The 17,566-nt window shown below is 42.2% G+C and overlaps 1 protein-coding gene across 1 annotated transcript; it reads right to left on the minus strand.

The window, feature by feature from the left end:
* Window positions 1–3,042: 3,042 nt before the first annotated feature.
* ABRA (actin binding Rho activating protein) lies at window positions 3,043–12,446 on the minus strand. The gene is made up of 2 exons (XM_050941089.1): window positions 11,672–12,446; window positions 3,043–3,729 (listed from the first exon to the last, which is right to left on the minus strand). Exons 1-2 carry the CDS (start codon window positions 12,388–12,390, stop codon window positions 3,252–3,254), a joined length of 1,197 nt encoding a protein of 398 aa, XP_050797046.1. The 5' UTR covers window positions 12,391–12,446; the 3' UTR covers window positions 3,043–3,251.
* Between the last annotated feature and the right edge of the window lie 5,120 nt (window positions 12,447–17,566).

Genomic DNA, 17,566 nt, shown 5'->3' on the forward strand with positions numbered 1-17,566 from the left:
AATTAGTATTTTATTTGTCATTCAGGTATTGTACTTTGACAGCCTTTTAAAGGACAACAGGCAAATGACTTAATAATTAAATAGGTATAGCGGTATTTATATGAAGAACCACGGAGGGTAATACATACGGCATTTCATATTACAATATTTATCTGCAAATTAGAGCCTGGTCCTGCAGCTCTTATTTGCATGAGTAGTCGCATTGTCACCAAAAAAGCTATTGGATCAGACTTGCAATGTAATATGTTTTTATCTTGGCTAACTTCACAATCAGTTACCTTGCTTACAATGTTAATATTGTTTTAGAACAAGATGTTTACTGTAGGAGCATATTATTTGGTTCTTGAATTATTTGCATGTAAAAAAAAATTTGAGGTCTGTTTTATTTGCTTAAAAAAATATGCCTACCAGGAAGTTCAAACTGGAGTATTTGTGTTTTAATGCTAAATTAACAGTTCTTGGTTTACAAAATTGAGACAAAATGTCCGGATACCCTTTTCTTCTTCAAGAAGATGTTTGGTCTTTCAGTTTGAAAGAAACTTATCAAAGGAAATAATTTGGGTTCTCATTTTTAACTGTATGTAAATTGTTTGCCCAAACTTTTTTCCTCCTAAATGAATATTTTATTCTGGCAATAGTATATACTATGTGAAATTTACAAAGTAATAGTCTTGAGAAGTCTATAATCCAGTATGCGTTATACACAATATAGAACTCTATACTATAGTACAGCATAGAAGTAAGGTACATAGTATAGAAACACCACTTAAAACTTACATTGCTGAATTCTGCAACCTTTACCCACATTGAACATTGCTTGGACTGAAATTGTGCCATTGACTTCATTGGAACAACCTAACATGAATAAGGGTTGTAGAATTAGGCCCACATTCTGTAGAACAGGGGTAGGCAACCTATGGCACGCATGCTGAAGGTGGCACATGAGCTGGTTTTCAGTGGCACTCACACTGCCCGGGTCCTGGCCACCGGTCCGGGAGGCTCTGCATTTTAATTTAATTTTAAATAAAGCTTCTTAAACATTTTAAAACCCTTATTTACTTTACATAAGACAATAGTTTAGTTGTATATTATAGATTTATAGAAAGAGACCTTCTAAAAACCTTAAAATGTATTACTGGCATACAAATCCTTAAATCAGAGTGAATAAATGAAGACTCGGCACACCACTTCTGAAAGATTGCCAACCCCTGCTGTAGAACATCTTATGAAACACCGGCTTTCTGAATAAACAGAGGATGTATTCTGTTTGTTTAATTAGGAAAAATATTGCTCATGTATTCCTCACTCACGGAAGTAGGCTCTGTCTACTGGAAAATGCTCCTGTCATAAACAGATAGCTAAGGGTTAATGTCTCTTCCACCTGAAGCACCTGACCAGAGGACCAATCAGGAAACCGGATTTTTTCAACTTTGGGTGGGGGGAATTTTGTGTCTGAGGTCTTTTGTGAGTCTGCCTGCTTTCTCTGAGCTTTGGAGAAGTACTTTCTACTTTCTAGTCTTCTGTTTCTAAGTGTACGGACAAAGAGATCAGATAGTAAGTTCTATGGTTTCTTTTCTTTGGTATTTGCATGAATATAAGTGCTGGAGTGCTTTGATTTGTATTCTTTTTGAATAAGGCTGTTTATTCAATATTCTTTTAAGCAATCGACCCTGTATTGTATCATCTTAATACAGAGAGACATTTGGATGTATTTTTCTTTCTTTTTATATAAAGCTTTCTTTTAAGACCTGTTGGAGTTTTTCTTTACTCACCAGGGAATTGGTGGGAGGAAGAAATCAAGGGGAGATCTGTGTGTTGGATTGCTAGCCTGATTTTGCATTCCCTCTGGGGGAATAGGAAAGTACTTTTTGTTTTCAGGATTGGGAACAGAGAGGGGGAGTATCTCTGTGTAGTTTCACAGAGCTTGTGTCTGTGTATCTCTCCAGGAGCACCTGGAGGGGGGAAGGGAAAAAGGATTATTTCCCTTTGTTGTGAGACTCAAGGGATTTGGGTCTTGGGGTCCCCAGGGAAGGTTTTTCAGAGGGACCAGAGTGCCCCAAAACACTCTAATTTTTTGGGTGGTGGCAGCAGGTACCAGGTCCAGGCTGGTGGCTAAGCTTGGAGGTTTTCATGCTAACCCCCATATTTTGGACGCTAAGGTCCAAATCTGGGACTAAGGTTATTACAGCTCCTACCATTCATTGTTACTCCTGCATCATGATCTTGTAAACAGGTGCATTACAGAAAATGTACAAGTGTCTAGCACCATACGCTTAATTTCAGGAACAAGTAGAGAATATGTGCTGTATGTTAATTTCCCTTTATTGCTATAGGTGTATTGAATAGGAAATCATTTCTATATACTAATATGCAGTAATTTTCATGAACTTCCATATCCTCTATGCATTCAAGTCTTGCTTTGTGTTTAGTATTTGTCTGTAGGGGATGTATGCCACCATTCCATCCGTTTCTCAGTCTTAAATATAAAGCCCTCTTTGTGCAAGTTTTATCTTACTTTATGTATGAAATGTAAGGGAAAACATCACAGATACAGTGCTCACCATTAAAACATCAACATTTGTCATTTAGTTACTACAGCATGGTGGTGTCTGCAGTAGTATTTTGCTATACTTAGAATAGGGAATAACTGGTATATTCTATACCTTAGTTGTAATGCAGATGACTGTACATTCAAATTCTATTTGTATGCCCTTAAATAGATTTTTAGTGACTTAATTATGAAATGTAGGACAAGACTAAAGGGTCATTTTAATAGATTGCGCATTCAAGTTCATATTCTCAGTTGATTCCTGATCCAACCCACTTTATAACTCCAAAAATCTCATCTAAGTTAATTAAGTTGGAGGAAGTCTTGTATGTGAAAGCAACTCAGGGCTGGGATTGAGGTGGAGCTGTCTCTGCTGCCATTATACTTTTACATTTATTTTGGTGCATTCAATATATATATTCACTTCAGTTCTTCCACATCCATCCTTGTCTGAGTGGTAAATAACTTTATAATGCTGCAAACTCTGTTGGTAAATGGCACAATACAAAGGGGGTAGAAAAAGGATGATTGGTATCGCAGGAGTAATTATGAAGCATCTGACTCCCTAGAATTAATGTTAAGTATCTTTCCGACTGCATGGTAAATTCCTGTATTCAAAATGTTGACTATTTAATGGTGCAGTAACTGGCAGCAATGGAAAAATTTGATGTATTTTAAGTTTCCATAATGAGTGGTTGTACATTTATTTCAATAAAGTGATTATGACATGATCATCCCTGCCTTGCCATAGCATTTCTCCCTCAAAGTCCACCAGCCCATGTTTCCTAGCTCTCATGAGAATCCCAACAACCTTGTCTGAAATATGGACATATCTGTCAAAGAGTTCGCCAAAGGTGACTTGGATCTTGCCATCACGCCTCACCCGAGCCATTGTTGCAATGATAAAGCACATATCTCTTATCTCCCGGTGAATGTGACTCTCTGCTCTCCTGGCCCTTTCAGCAGTTTTAGTCCCCTCTTTAGGACGACCATAGCCCTTATCTCCTTTGTGCAGGCGTGTCGACTGGGCCAGTTGGTAGTCAAATTCCTCACTGAAAGGATTCAGCTTCTGCGTTATCACATGCTGGTCTGCCCATTGCTGCCATCTGCCCTTCAGAGCATTAACGGGACTGTATTTCCTGTGGGCCTTGCTGCTTAGTTCTTCTGTAAACCTGCTTGCACTAAAAGAAACAAAGATAGGGCTTGATGTTTTTTTCATTTCACCACTTTTAGGGGTTCATTTGTACTGTTTTCTTTTTTAAGACTCAACTTTTTCCAGTCCAGAGTACTAACCACTAGGTGGCATATTTTTACTAATTGTAAGGTTAGTTCTTCAGTGTTGGCATATTCAATTTATCAATTGTGTATTTAAAAGCCACACCATTCATTGCTAGGCTGATCTTGCGTAAAACATCAACTTATACACTGGATCTCTATTTTGTTAGCCACATTTTCTGCCCAGCATTAACCCACTCTGGAGAGGTAATTACATTCACGCTTTTGCACCCACAATTTACTTGCTCATTTAGCTATCCTCCTTGTTTCTGTCAGTTCATCAGGGGCCTAGAAATTGAAGTGCAATTATTGGCACTTCAAATTTAATTTAAGTGCAAATATTGCACCCACCGCTATTCATGATTGAAAGAACGGGGCCACTGTCTGAAAATCTGTGCCTTTCAGTCCATTTTGATTTAACTAATATGACAGAGTGCATAAGTATAAGACAAATACTACCCCATACAATAGGAAAATACTTACTTTTCATTGGTGTAAGCCCCAAATAAAATAAGTGACCCAACATTTTTAGCTCATTTAAAGGTTTTCAAAGGCCCAAAGGGCAGGAAGGTGTTGTTCTGACTACACTCTAATCCCATTCAACCTTGAGCCTGCTAAAAATATCCATGGCTACAATGTCATTCATAGGTATTGGGCCACATCGTGAGATGCAGTTATATTGCAGAGTGCAAATCAGGACAAATGTGCAAAATGGTTTAAATTCTTGATGCTGTTACTACTCTGAGGGCAACTTTAACCTACCAGGCTGCAACAGCCCAATGGGACCACAATGCAACCAAGTTTCCCAGCCACAAGCGCTTCTCTTCAGCCATACCCCTGCCCCTGCTCTGCTGGTAATGGAGAGAAAGGGTGATTGGTGTAAAAGCCCTTATCTCACTTCTATGCCACTGGAGGACACCTGATCTCCCTGGGCCAGTTAGGTTGATTTTTAAAGTCAGTTGCACCAGTGATGTGGTGTAAAGCACAGGACAGTCGTGGCCATAATGATGTAAAGCACTATTTTGCTTCCCTCTGTTTTGCAATCATGGAATATTTTGTGTGTGTGTGTGTGTGTGTGTGTGTGTGTGTGTGTGTGTGTGTGTGTGTGTGTGTGTGTGTGTGTGTGTGTGTGTGTGTGTGTGTGTGTGTGTAAGATGAAGAAGAGTGTTACAATATTACATTGCAGTACTATCAGCAAACCAGCTGTGCAGCTTGTTGTCCGGTCAGCAGAGAGAAATTGGTGAGCTTTTGACTGAGTTATCGTTCTGTTGTCCTGTTTGGAGGCGAGTCCCCCCACATAAAACGTTCAGGGAATTTGGTTTCTGAAACTTGCAGATCTCAGAAGATCCACAAAGGGCCCTAACCCTTTACACAGCATCCTGCCCAGCCCTGGCCCCCATCGGGTTCCTTGGCTGGCCACTTCCCCAACTCAATAAAGAAGGTATGTTGTGGAGGGAAAACTGAGGTAAGTTAATGCTGACTGAGTCTAAAGTAATTTATACTGATGGTTTCAATGGGGCTAAAGGGTAAACGCCATAGAGGGTGTGTCTGTACAGCAACTAGACACCCACAGCTGACCATGCCAGACGACTCAGGCTTGGGCTCACAGGGCTCAGGCTGCAGGGCTGTTTCATTGCTGCATAGACTTCCAGGCCTGGGCTGGCGCCTGAGCTCTGGGAACCTCCCACCTCAGAGTCCCAGAGCCCGGGCTCCAGCTTGAGCCTTGAAGTCTATACAGCAATGAAACAGCCTGAGCCCCACGAGCCAGTGGGTTTTCTTTGCTGTGTAGACATACCCGGAAAGTGGTTGTCCCTTACTCACATGCTTAGCTTGCTTCCTTCCTACTCCCTGTGGAACTCTGCAAAACTCCTGTAACAGGAATTTCCTGGGATCAGGAGAAGTGAAGGAGGCAGCATAGTTGAACTGCATTCTCTGATCGTTCTTTTATTCACTTTGTCTCCTACATTTTCTGTTCCCATGTAGCTCTTTAATCCTCCGTTCTAACCAAATACTGTTATCGCCTTTCCATTCTAATCTTCTCCCTAGCTGCCTAGATTAGCACATTTACTTTTTACTCTCAAACCCTACATGGCTAGGGATAATCTAATTCTCACTTTGCCTCTAATACATGCATCATACAGTTTAAACCCTTCCTGCTTTTCACATTTCTGTTTTGCCTCACTGTCTACTTTCTTGTGGCGTTAACCAGTAAATACACTGACTTCCAGTTTATTTTTTCAGATTAGTCTATCCCTGTCTCATATGTTGTCAGCTGCTTGAGGCAGAAAGCATGTAATCTTCTGTGTTTGTACAGCTCCTATCACAATGGATCCCCGATCCAAACTGGGACTCAGAACACTACCATGTTATAAGTAGTAATAATAATAATAATGCATTTTTGCAAGAATGCATTCTGTATTTCTAAGGGGATATTGTCCTTTGCATGATCTGTGCTGTCAATTTCCGTTGTTTCTTCGGAAACATGCTTAATGCATGAGAACTTCCATGCTCTTTTCTTCTGTGTGGCAGTTTTCATTACTCATGCACCACCAGTTTTGTTTCTAGGTACAAACTAAATATTATCATCCCAGAATGTTGAATTTGCATGCAGTTTGCATGCAGTCTGATTCCAGCTAGAGTTACAGCTGGCATGGATGTGGGTGCTGATGTGAGAAATAATTACTGGGATGGTGTGTTCTCACTGAAACCTTGAGGGGAAACAGAAGACTGCCTTATTTAAAACCAAACAAAACCAAAAAGTAAGTTTGTGGTTGTTAAAGCAAAACTGAATGATTAACAAAAATATCAGGTTTTATATGTTCTGAGAATATAAATTTAAAGTGAAATATGACTGTTTTAAAAAATATATAATTGCACTATATATGCGAAAAATTATTCTTTCCAAGCAGATTTCAGTAAGGCAGACAGCTGTAAGTAATATAAAAGGTATTATTTTACCCTCAGTATGTATGGTTAATCTTCTGTTCTCTCAGGTAACTGCACTAAGATTTGACATATAAGATATTCGAGATATTCAGGCAACCCCAGTAGAAAGATAGTTACTTCCTTGCTAGTTACATTTTATTTTTAGTAAGCAGTTCAATTTAATTTGGTTTGGTTCCAGGTCATATTATTAGTTGCAGATAACACCCCTTGCAAATTTATTCTCTTTCCACCCTGTTTGTGAATTGCCAACATACTGATCCTGATTTCTGAGGCTGTGCAATTCACTTTATTTGTATTCTCTAATTACTATGGGTGATCAGTTCTCAGCCTCTGTTTGAGAACTCTTTCATATTGGCTATTAGCCATTCATTATTTATGGGATGCGATTAGTCATCTGTATAACATGGTATTGGTCTATCCCCTGATTGGATGACTGAAACAGAAGAAAGATGAACAGTAAATAAGACCCTTCTGGTTTGAATTTTCAGAGCTCTGTTTGTGCTAAAATTTGTGAAATCTGAACACTTTCTGTGAATAGCTGCTGATGTTTATAGATAACTAATGATGTGACCCCAGGGGTAGCAGTGGAGCAGAGTCCATCTCTTTGTTTGCAGATAGATTGATATATCTGTTTTGGCATTATTCCTCCAGCTCTACTGCCAGGGCTCTCGTTTCTGACATGGTGATTCGGATACAGTATGAACACGCTGGTCCTGATTCTCCACAGGCCTGGTGCCTGGTGGAGCTTTTTTACATCCAGGCTAAGTGTGTTTAAAGTGGGTGTAAAATCCTGCTATTCTGATTTGATAGGGTTTGCACTCAGTCTGCTCTTACTTGGCACAGGTGTAGATGACAGCACACGATGCGAGACAGTGGAGACATGGCTCCTGATAGGAAAGGGAAATACGGGGCCAGCTGGCTCCCTTACTCAGTGAAACCTGCAACAGGAGGAAAACTCTACAAGGATCCACTCATTGATTTTCTCCCTCATTGTATAATCACAGTAGTCCCTTCTGGCCTTAGAGGCTATGAATCTATGAACATTCTCCCAATAGAGGGGGCGAGGTTTTCTTATTGAATAAATAGCGAGGCACTGCAATGCTGAACCCCAAACTGATTTAGGAGCCTAAATATTTTCAGAATGGACTTAAGCACTTAGGAACCTAAATCCTACTGACCGTCAATGGGATTTTGGCTCCTAAATCATGAAATTCCTTTTGAAAATGAGCTTTAGGCTCCTAAATCAGTTGGACATTAGCATGTTACATTTAACAATGCATCAATAGCTTTACAAATCTGGGCCTAAATTCTTAGGCTGGGATTTTCAAAGAGGCTTCAGGGAGTTCAGTGCCCAACTACCATGGGACGTTCAATGGATTTGGGTACCTAAGAGTTAATGTTGCAAAAGTGCCCCACTCACTTAGGAGTCTAAGTCCCATGACTTTCAATGGGACTTAGGCTCCTAAGTGAGTTGTACACTTTGGAACATTTTACCGTAAATCCTGCAGGCTCTCTTGCAAATCCCAGCCTCAGATGCTGAATTTGAAAGTGATGTCAAAAATAAGCTGAAGCTAAGAAGTACCTCAGGAATCTTGAATAATCTCGGCCAGTGATACTCAGACTGAGGCTTGTGAGCCACAAGTGGCTCTTCAATGTATCTCGTGCAACTCTTCACAGCACATGATATTAAACCCCTGTGTGATTTAATTATTAACCTATCAGGATGCTTTTACTATGTTAGTAACCAACTCTAGTTGATAGGATGATAATACTTGATCAGGACATGGGCAGTGGGTGGAGCCCCCCTTTGGGGAGGCTAGCTCAGGTCCACCCCTTCTGCCCATATGCCTCTGCTCCTGCAGCTGGACCACCGAGACCCCATGCCCCCCAGGGCCGTCCAAAGCCCCAAGCGCCCCCCCACACACACCTGCCCGGAGGAGTCCCAGGCCAACTGCAGCCACTCCACACCTCTCCTTCCCTTCCCTCCTCAGACCCCAAGCAGTGCGGGGAAAAGTGTCTCTCAGGTCTGGAAGAAACTTTTGATATGTCCCATGTAGGTTCCGGGGTGGCTGAGGAGGTGGTATTTGCTACTCAGCTTCTACTCAGACTCCAGGGAGATTACTGATGAATTTGGGAAGCTGAATAACGCATACTTCCTCCTCAGCCGCCCTGGAACCTGCATGGGGCACAATAAAACTTCCCCCGCAACTGGGAGTCAGCAGCCGCAGCACCCTGGCCTATTATACCTGCTGCCCATGGATCAGTCATTTTGCTGTGAGATATTCTCTCTCTCTCTCCACACACACACATAGCTATTTACTCGCTCTCATTCATAAAAATATATGTGTGTGTTTGTGTGCGTGTGTGTGGAGAGAGAGAGAGAATATCTCTCAGCAAAATGATTGATCCATGGGCATTATATATATATGAATGAGAGCGAGAGAGTAAATGAAACAATGAATTCACACTACTGTAGCTCTTTGGGTCATGTTGATCTCTAATTTGGCTCCTCAACCACTGAGGTCTGAGTACCACTGATCTAGGAAATTTTTTCTCTGTTTCCCCCTCTTCCTTTTTCCAGGTAGTTTCTATTGCTATCCTACAGGTGGCAAGGAGGCTTATACACTTCTGTTAATTTTTTTCTTTTTAAGGTTTGCAAACAAGTCTAGCTTGCTTTATGTCTATATGCAGTGCTCTTCAGGTAAGGCAAATGTTTACAGTAGTATTTACTTTGTAGGAAGTACACTTTTAAATATATAAAATCAATTTCCCTCTTGCAGTCTCTGGTGTATGGATAATTTGTTTTCCTGAAATCAAAGGGACTAAGGTACAACCCAACTGTTTGCAGCCTTTTTCTGCAAAGTTTGCTACGTGGGAGACCTTGTGAGGAGCTGTTAGACATCAGGGCATGTCTATTCCTCTTGGAGCTACCTCTGTAGGCCAAATCCTGTTTGTATTGAAATAAATGAGAGTTCTCCACCGATTGCAATATCTGGATTTTAATCCCCTGATTATTTTGGTAACACATGGAGTCAAAAATTAACATACAATTTTTGTTTGTAATCATCAGACAGGAACCCTTACAAGGACATATTACCTAAAGTTCAGTTTGATGCTAAGATTTAGACTTACTGTTTAATTCATTGTAGGAGAGGTAAGTTTTTCATAATAATTCTTTCCACGTATATTTAAAATGAAAGTTAAATACGCTGCAATTCTTAACCTAAATAACAGATTGTGCTCTCTGTTTTCCTCACACCATGTTGCAGACATAAGGGAACCGCCTACACATCAGATTGTTTCTGAAGGATAAAGCATTGTTTTGTAAGATTTGATTATAGTGATTTTTCTGACTGGCCAGGGATTTCACACCTGACAATTCATACTTGATGTTAAATTTTGTTGAGAAATGATACCAAAGTATAGTGTATTTCTTAACTGACTGACTAATCAGACCAGTTCCATATCTGAGTTATAACCACAGATGTTGGCAGCAAATGTCTAGATTCCTAGACCCAAAGGGACCATTGTAATATCCATCTATAACACAGGCCATAGAATTTCCCCTAAATAATTCCTAGAGCAGATCTATTAGAAAAACATCCATTTTTGAATGAAAAATTGTCAGAGATGGAGAATCCACCATCATCTTTGGTAAATTGTTCCAGTGGTTCATTACCATCACTGTTAAAAATGTATGCCTTATTTCCAGTCTGAATTTGTCTAGCTTCAGCTTCCAGCCATCACGACCCCCAAATCTTTTCCTCATTGTGTGTGAGCATATATGCAAGAGAGTGGGAGTCAAATCTCAGTTTCAAAGGAGTCTCAACTCAGCCTCCATTTTTGTGCATACAGGTTTGCATCCAAAATGACTGTGCTAAAAATATGCACAAACACATGTATGCAGGCGATATAGCAGGGGTAGGCAACCTATGGCACGCGTGCCAAAGGCGGCACGCGAGCTGATTTTCAGTGGCACTATCACTGCCTGGGTCATGGCCACTGTTCTGAGGGGCTCTGCATTTTAATTTAATTTTAAATGAAACTTTAAGCATTTTAAAAATCTTATTTACTTTACATACAACGTTAGTTTAGTTATATATTATAGACTTACAGAAAGAGACCTTCTAAAAACATTAAAATGTATTACTGGCACGCGAAACCTTAAATTAGAGTGAATAAATGAAGACTCGGCACCCCACTTCTGAAAGGTTGCTGTACCTTGCGATTAGGTGCATGCGTATGTATCAGTGCTGGAAAAATTAACATGTGAATGGTTGCAAGTGTGTACAACTCTGCATCAAGGAGTCTACTTTCTAAAATATTGTCCTAGTCATGTCTTTCCTTCTAACATCAATCATCTGTTAGACTCAGGTGGGTGTATTCCAAATTATAAATGTCCTGTGACTGGAGGTTAGAAGGCGAACTTTGGTAGACCTTGACCCTTCCAATCTTTTACTTGTTTATTTCTATTAAAGTTTGGAATGCTGTTCATTGCAAATAATTTATTCAATGAATTTAGACAATTTCTCTGTTGATCTTTATCCATAGAGTGAGTTCAATTTTTAGCAATCTATTCAAGATTCAAACTTTTTTATCACATGATTTATCTAGATATGTTTCAGCCTATGACTGAACTGTTTATCACAATAATCAATATGAGTATTTTGCTCATGCTGTGCGAGTAAGGATCTAAGTCTCATGATATTACCTTTGTGAGTCTGAAGTTATCAAATCAGGGGTGGAAATGGGGGGCTGCCTTTTCTTAAAACTCGATAGCCTCCCTTTGGCCCTTATCCAGCTACTAAAAATTTGGCTTCCCATTTTCTCCTCTCCCTCCTGGAAACCCTCAGGGACTAACAATCATTTTGGTGCACTCTAATAAAGTGTTTGTTCACTTACAGTGATGGCATGGGTCGTTTAATCCTCATAATGTAGTCAGATTCTACTTGCTGGAGTCTGCCTTCTACCTCGCCCCCATAACCACTGTCCTCCGTATCCAGGCTGTCACTGCGACATTTATGTAGCTCCAACTCTGGGACTTTATCCTCTTGTTCCATCTGTTTCCAACCCTTGGTTAGCTCTGTCACCAGATTTGAGCACTTCCTCCGCCTTGTAGGAGACATTTTGTCACCAAGGATTTTGTCAAAATTACTTGACTCCTCCTTGCACCCGCAGATCTCTGGGTTCCCATTATCCTTCTCGTATCTATCACTGAGGAGGCTAATGTCATTTCCTCTTTCATAGACTTTACTTACAACGGTTTTGGTCACCTCTTTGCTTTTAATGTTAAGCTTTCTGAGAGCTTCATCAGATTCACTTGAATCTTTTTCTACATCCCTTTTAGCCACTGCCTCCTTCCCTGAGGATTTTTCCTCACTCTTTTCTTGGTTGCTCTTAGTAGAAACTGGCCATCTTGATAATAGCCTTTCTTTTGGTGGCTCGGCTGGTGGTTCTTCTGCATTGGGCATCCATCCTGGGGGCTCTTGGGCTTGCTTTGTGTTGTGGTCACTTGCCCACTGTTGCCAGCCTCGTGCCAAGCTGATTACTAGGCTGGCAGTTCGGATCTTTTTGATGGCCCTTTTTGCAGGTGTAGCTTTTTGGCTTTCTTCTGGAGGCATGTTGCTGTCTGCTGCTGCTGCTTCTCTATCTCTTGTGGTAACCACCTGGTGAATGAATATCCTAGACTGACTAACTTCCAGAGGAGAGAGCTACAGGGATTTAAATAGAAACAGGAGGAGTTTGTGATATTGGAAACTATGTGAAGCATTTCTCACAGATATAGTGCCTCTATTCTGACAGTGTTCTTTTTTAATACCTCAGGGCTTGCATTTTATCTCAGCAGATGGACACTGCATAAAGTAAACAAGGATGACACAGACTGCCTACTTTTTTTTTTTTTTTTTTTTAAAGCTGAGAGCACCTGGAGTTTTTTTCTCTGCCTAACGGCAGGGTAGTTAACGTTCTGCAGGAGAATTCACAAGTGTTTGGTTTTTTTTCAGGTTAGGCTAGGTTAAGCATAAGAAGGTTAGGATGACAGATAGTGAAGTCCAAAAGAAATTTAGAATTAGCCAGATTCAAAGCTGAAGAGAGAGACAAAATGAACATGGTAGACAGATGGCCTTAAGGCACTTGGAGTTGGAGGCACAAACAGCCAGAGAAGAGACTGCCCACAAGAGAGCTATGAAAGCAGAAAGAGCCAGAGAGGAGGCTGCCCTTAAGAGAGCTATGGAGGACCAGAAGCATGAACAGGAGGAGAGGGAAAGAGAGAGGAAGCATGACCTCGCTGTTATGAAATTGAAAAGAGAGAACCCTTCAGCAGCTGGCTCCACTTCCCCCAAAATAGGAGTGACTATGTCCGCAGTATGATGAATCCAGTGATATTGCTGAATATTTCATCATCTTTGAAAGACTGTGCACCCTCCATGCTATCCCTGATGAGCACAAGATGACCACTTTTGGTAGCAAAATTGACTGGAAGAGCTCTGGACATATTCAATAAGATGCCTATTGATGATGCTTCTGACTATGGTAAATTTAAGGATTTGGTTTTAAAACAATTTCAGATTACCCCTGAAACATACAGAGTAAAATTTACTTAGTCCAGCCCCTCTCTTAAAGGCTCTAATGTGTCTTATGTAAACCAGGTGAAGGATCTGTTAGATAAATGAGTCAAAGGAAGGGATGTAATTAGCTCTGAAGGAATGTGTAATTTGGTTGTACAGGAGCAGGTCCTGACTATGACCAATGATGATGTAAAACTGTGGTTATAGGTTAAGAAAATGGACTCAGCAGAAAGTCTTGCTTCTTATGCTGATCAATATGAGCAGTCCCAGACCTCCAGAGAGACGGGGAAAATCGGAACAAAACGGGTGGAGGTAGCAGAGAGGAACAACCCTGGTCGCAGTTTGGGCAGATACCAGAAGGGACACCCCAAGACCACACCATACCACCGGGGGCAGCCCACGACCCCACCTACACCCCAAGGAAAACCCCAGACATCTTACTGTCCCACCACATCACTCTTCAGCAACCCACCTTGTCCCACTGACCAGTCAGCTGGTCGATGTTTTAAATATAACGAGCTGGGGTATGTAAAAGCCAAATGTCTGAAGAAATCCAATAGAATACAGTTCATTGCACCAGGGTCCCACCAAAAGTCCTCAGGCCCAGATGCCTCCCAGGTACCCTCAGAGCAAAGGGAAACTGTGAGTGTGGGTGGGAGGAAGGTTACAGTGTGGAGGGACACTGGAGCCCAAGTGTCAGCTATCCACCAATCCTTAGTGGACCTCAATTTAATCAACCCAGAGGTCCAAGTGATGATTCAACCCTTCAAGTCAACTTCTTTTGACTTGCCTACAGCCAAGTTACCTGTCCAGTACAAGGACTGCTGAGGAATGTGGATTTTTGCAGTCTATGATGATTATCCCATTCCCATGCTGCTGGGGGAAGACTTGGCCAACCATCTGAAACTAGCCAAGATTGGTCTCCCACAGTGAGGCTAAGCAAGCCATCACACCTAGCTCTGTTCCTGAGCCTTCTACCAGGGCCCTGTCTGTGTTACCAGAGACCCAGATAGAGGTGATAGAACCGGACCAATGTCTTTGACAGCAGTAGTAGAACCAGGCGCAGAGACCCAGCCAGAGCCAGTCCCAGAACAGGAACTGGCAGAGCAACCAGCACCAGAACCATTGCCAGCACTGAATCCAGCGCTTGCAAACCCATCTACAACTTCAATGCCAGAGGACACCACTGAGCCTGCACTGGCAGCAGTAAATAAACCTACGCAAGAGGCTCAGCCAGAGCCTGAAATACAACATAGTGCACCAGCAGAGAACGGTTCACAGTCAATGGAAACAGCTCCATCACCTACATCGTTTCCAGAGGGATCAAGCCCAAGTCCCCAATCCAGTGAGGAACTGATGTCTCCAGCATCAAGGGAACAGTTCCAGGCCGAACAGGAAGCAGATGAAAGCCTCCAGGGAGCTTGGACGGTGGCACAGAGCAACCCACCGCCTCTCAGATCTTCTAATCGATCCCAGTTTGTTGTGGAAAGAGGACTTTTATACAATGAAATTCTTTCTGGTGGGCTCCAGGAAGACTGGCGTCCTCAAAGACAGTTGGTAGTTCCAACAAAGTACCGGATAAAGTGGCCATGCTGGGGTGAACAGGACCAAAGACCGTTTGGGGAAGTCCTTCCACTGGGAGGGAATGGGAAGGATATTTCTACCTATGTCTGGTCTTGTGAAGTGTGCCAAAGAGTGGGAAAACCCTAAGACCAGGTCAAAGCCCCTCTCCAGCCACTTGTCATAATTGGGGTTCCATTTCAGCGAGTAGCTGTGAATATTCTGGGTCCTTTTCCAAAAAAGACACCCAGAGGAAAGCAGTACCTACTGACTTTCATGGATGTTGCCACCTGGTGGCCGGAGGCAGTAGTTCTCATCAACACGAGGGTTAAAAGTACGTGTCAGGCACTAACAGACATTTTTTCCAGGGTAGGTTGGCCATCTGTCATCCTTACAGATTCAAGAACAAATTTCCTGACAGGGACCATGAAAAGCCTTTGGGAAGCTCACGTGGTGAACCACTTGGTTGCCACCCCTTACCACCATCAAACCAATGGCCTGGTGGAGAAGGTTAATGGAACTTTGGAGGCCATGATACGTAAATTCGTAAACGAGCACTCCAACAATTGGGTCCTAGTGTTGCAGCAGTTGCTCTTTGCCTACAGGGCTGTACCACATCCCAGTTTAGGGTTTTCACCCTTTGAACTTGTGTATGGCCGCGAGGTTAAGGGGCCATTACAGTTGGTGAAGCAGCAATGAGAGGGGTTTACACCTTCTCCAGGAACTAACATTCTGGACTTAGTAAACAACCTACAAAACACCCTACAAACCTCTTTAGCTCTTGCTAGAGAAAATCTAAAAGATGCTCAGGAAGAGCAAAAAGCCTGGTATGATAAACAAGCCAGAGAGCATTCCTTCAAGTAGGGGACCAGGTCATGGTCTTGAAGGCTCTCCAGGCCCATAAGATGGAAGCATCGAGCAAAAGGCTATTCACAGTCCAAGAGCTGTTAACTATCTCATAGCATCCCCCACCTCAAACCTAAGGCCTAAAGTGTACCATGTTAATTCTCTAAAACCCTTTTATTCCAGAGAATTAAAGGTTTGTCAGTTTACTGCCCAGGGAGGCGATGACGCTGAGTCGTCTGAAGGTGTCTACTACGAAGGAAAAAGTGACAGTGGCATGGAAAAGGGTGAACCTCTCAATGACCCTTGGACATATGCAGTGACAGCAGATCAAGGAGCTGTGCACTACCTTTGCACTGATGATCTCAGCCCCCCAGGACAGACCGAACGCACATACTGCTTCACTGACACAGGTAATGCTAACCCAATTAGAGTCCAACCTTACCGGGTGGCTCCTCAAGCCAAAACGGCTATAGAAAGGGAGATCCAGGACATGCTACAGATGGGGGTAACCCACCCCTCTAACAGTGCATGGGCATCTCCAGTGTTCTAGTTCCTAAACTGGATGGGGAAATACGCTTTTGTAAGCTAAATCCTGTGACTTGCCCAGACAACTATCCAATGCCATGCACAGATGAGCTATTGGAGAAACTGGGATGTAACCAGTTCATCTCTACATTAAACTTAACCAAGGGGTACTGGCAAGTACCGCTAGATGAATCCGCCAAGGAAAGGTCAGCCTTTATCACCCATGTAGGGCTGAATGAAGTTAATGTGCTCCCTTTCAGACTGTGAAATGCACCCGCCACCTTCCAAAAACTTCTAGATAGTCTCCTAGCATGATTGGGAGAATCTGCAGTTGCCTACCTTGATGATGTGGCCATCTTTTCTGATTCATGGGCAGAACACCTGGAGCATCTCCAGAAGGTCTTTGAGCACATAAGGGAGGCAGAACTAACTGTTGAGGCTAAAAAGTGTCAAATGGGCCTAAACAGAGTGACTTACCTTGGACACCAGGTGGGTCAAGGAACTATCAATCCCCTACAGGCCAAAGTGAGTGCTATCCAAAAGTGGCCTGTCTCAAAGTCAAAGAAACAGGTCCAAGCCTTCTTAGGCTTGGCCAGATATTACAGGCAATTTGTACCACACTACAGCCAAATTGCCGCCCCACTGACAGACCTAACCAGAAAGAAACAGCCAAATGCAGTTCAGTGGACTGAAGAGTGGTAGAAGGCCTTTAACTAGCTTAGAGCGACACTCATGTCTGACCCTGTACTAAGGGCCCCAGACTTTGACAAACCTTTCCTAGTAACCAACAATGCATCTAAGCAGGAAGGACCAGATCAAGAATACCATCCTGTCACGTTTCTCAGCAAAAAACTGTCTGAGAGGGAAAGCCACTGGTAAATCTGCCAAAAAAGGAATGTTACGCCATTGTATATGCCCAGGAAAAGCTACGCCCCTATGTTTGGTGATGGTGTTTCCACCTGCAAACCTACCATGCTGTGCTGAAGTGGCTTCATACCGTCAAGGACAATAACAAAAAAACTTCTCCAGTGGAGTTTAGCTCTCCAAGATTTTGATTTTGAAATACAACACATTTCAGGAGCTTCTAACAAAGTAGATGATGCAGTCTCCCATGAAAGTTTCCCAGAATCAACTAGTTAAAATCATCCTTGAAATGTGGAAAATACTGTTAGGTTTTATATAATCAGTAGTATATCTAAAGGTGCATGTGTCTTATTAATTCTGTCTTCTCCTAGAGTTCCAGGAAGAAATCACAGCCAGTGTGGAGTAGGCTGTCCAGCACCATCTGTGATTTGGGGGG

The sequence above is a fragment of the Gopherus flavomarginatus genome, chromosome 2 (genome assembly GCF_025201925.1).
Source record: "Gopherus flavomarginatus isolate rGopFla2 chromosome 2, rGopFla2.mat.asm, whole genome shotgun sequence".
Taxonomy (NCBI): Eukaryota; Metazoa; Chordata; order Testudines; family Testudinidae; genus Gopherus; species Gopherus flavomarginatus.

What these genes read in the sequence shown, in the direction of transcription:
- ABRA (XM_050941089.1), bottom strand. Translation starts at nt 12,390, where the DNA reads ATGCCTCCAGAAGAAAGCCAAAAAGCTACACCTGCAAAAAGGGCCATC. An exon ending in AAACGACCCATGCCATCACT is followed by an intron (nt 3,730 to 11,671) that starts GTAAGTGAACAA and finishes TGTTTCTTTTAG; the next exon opens with TGCAAGCAGGTTTACAGAAG.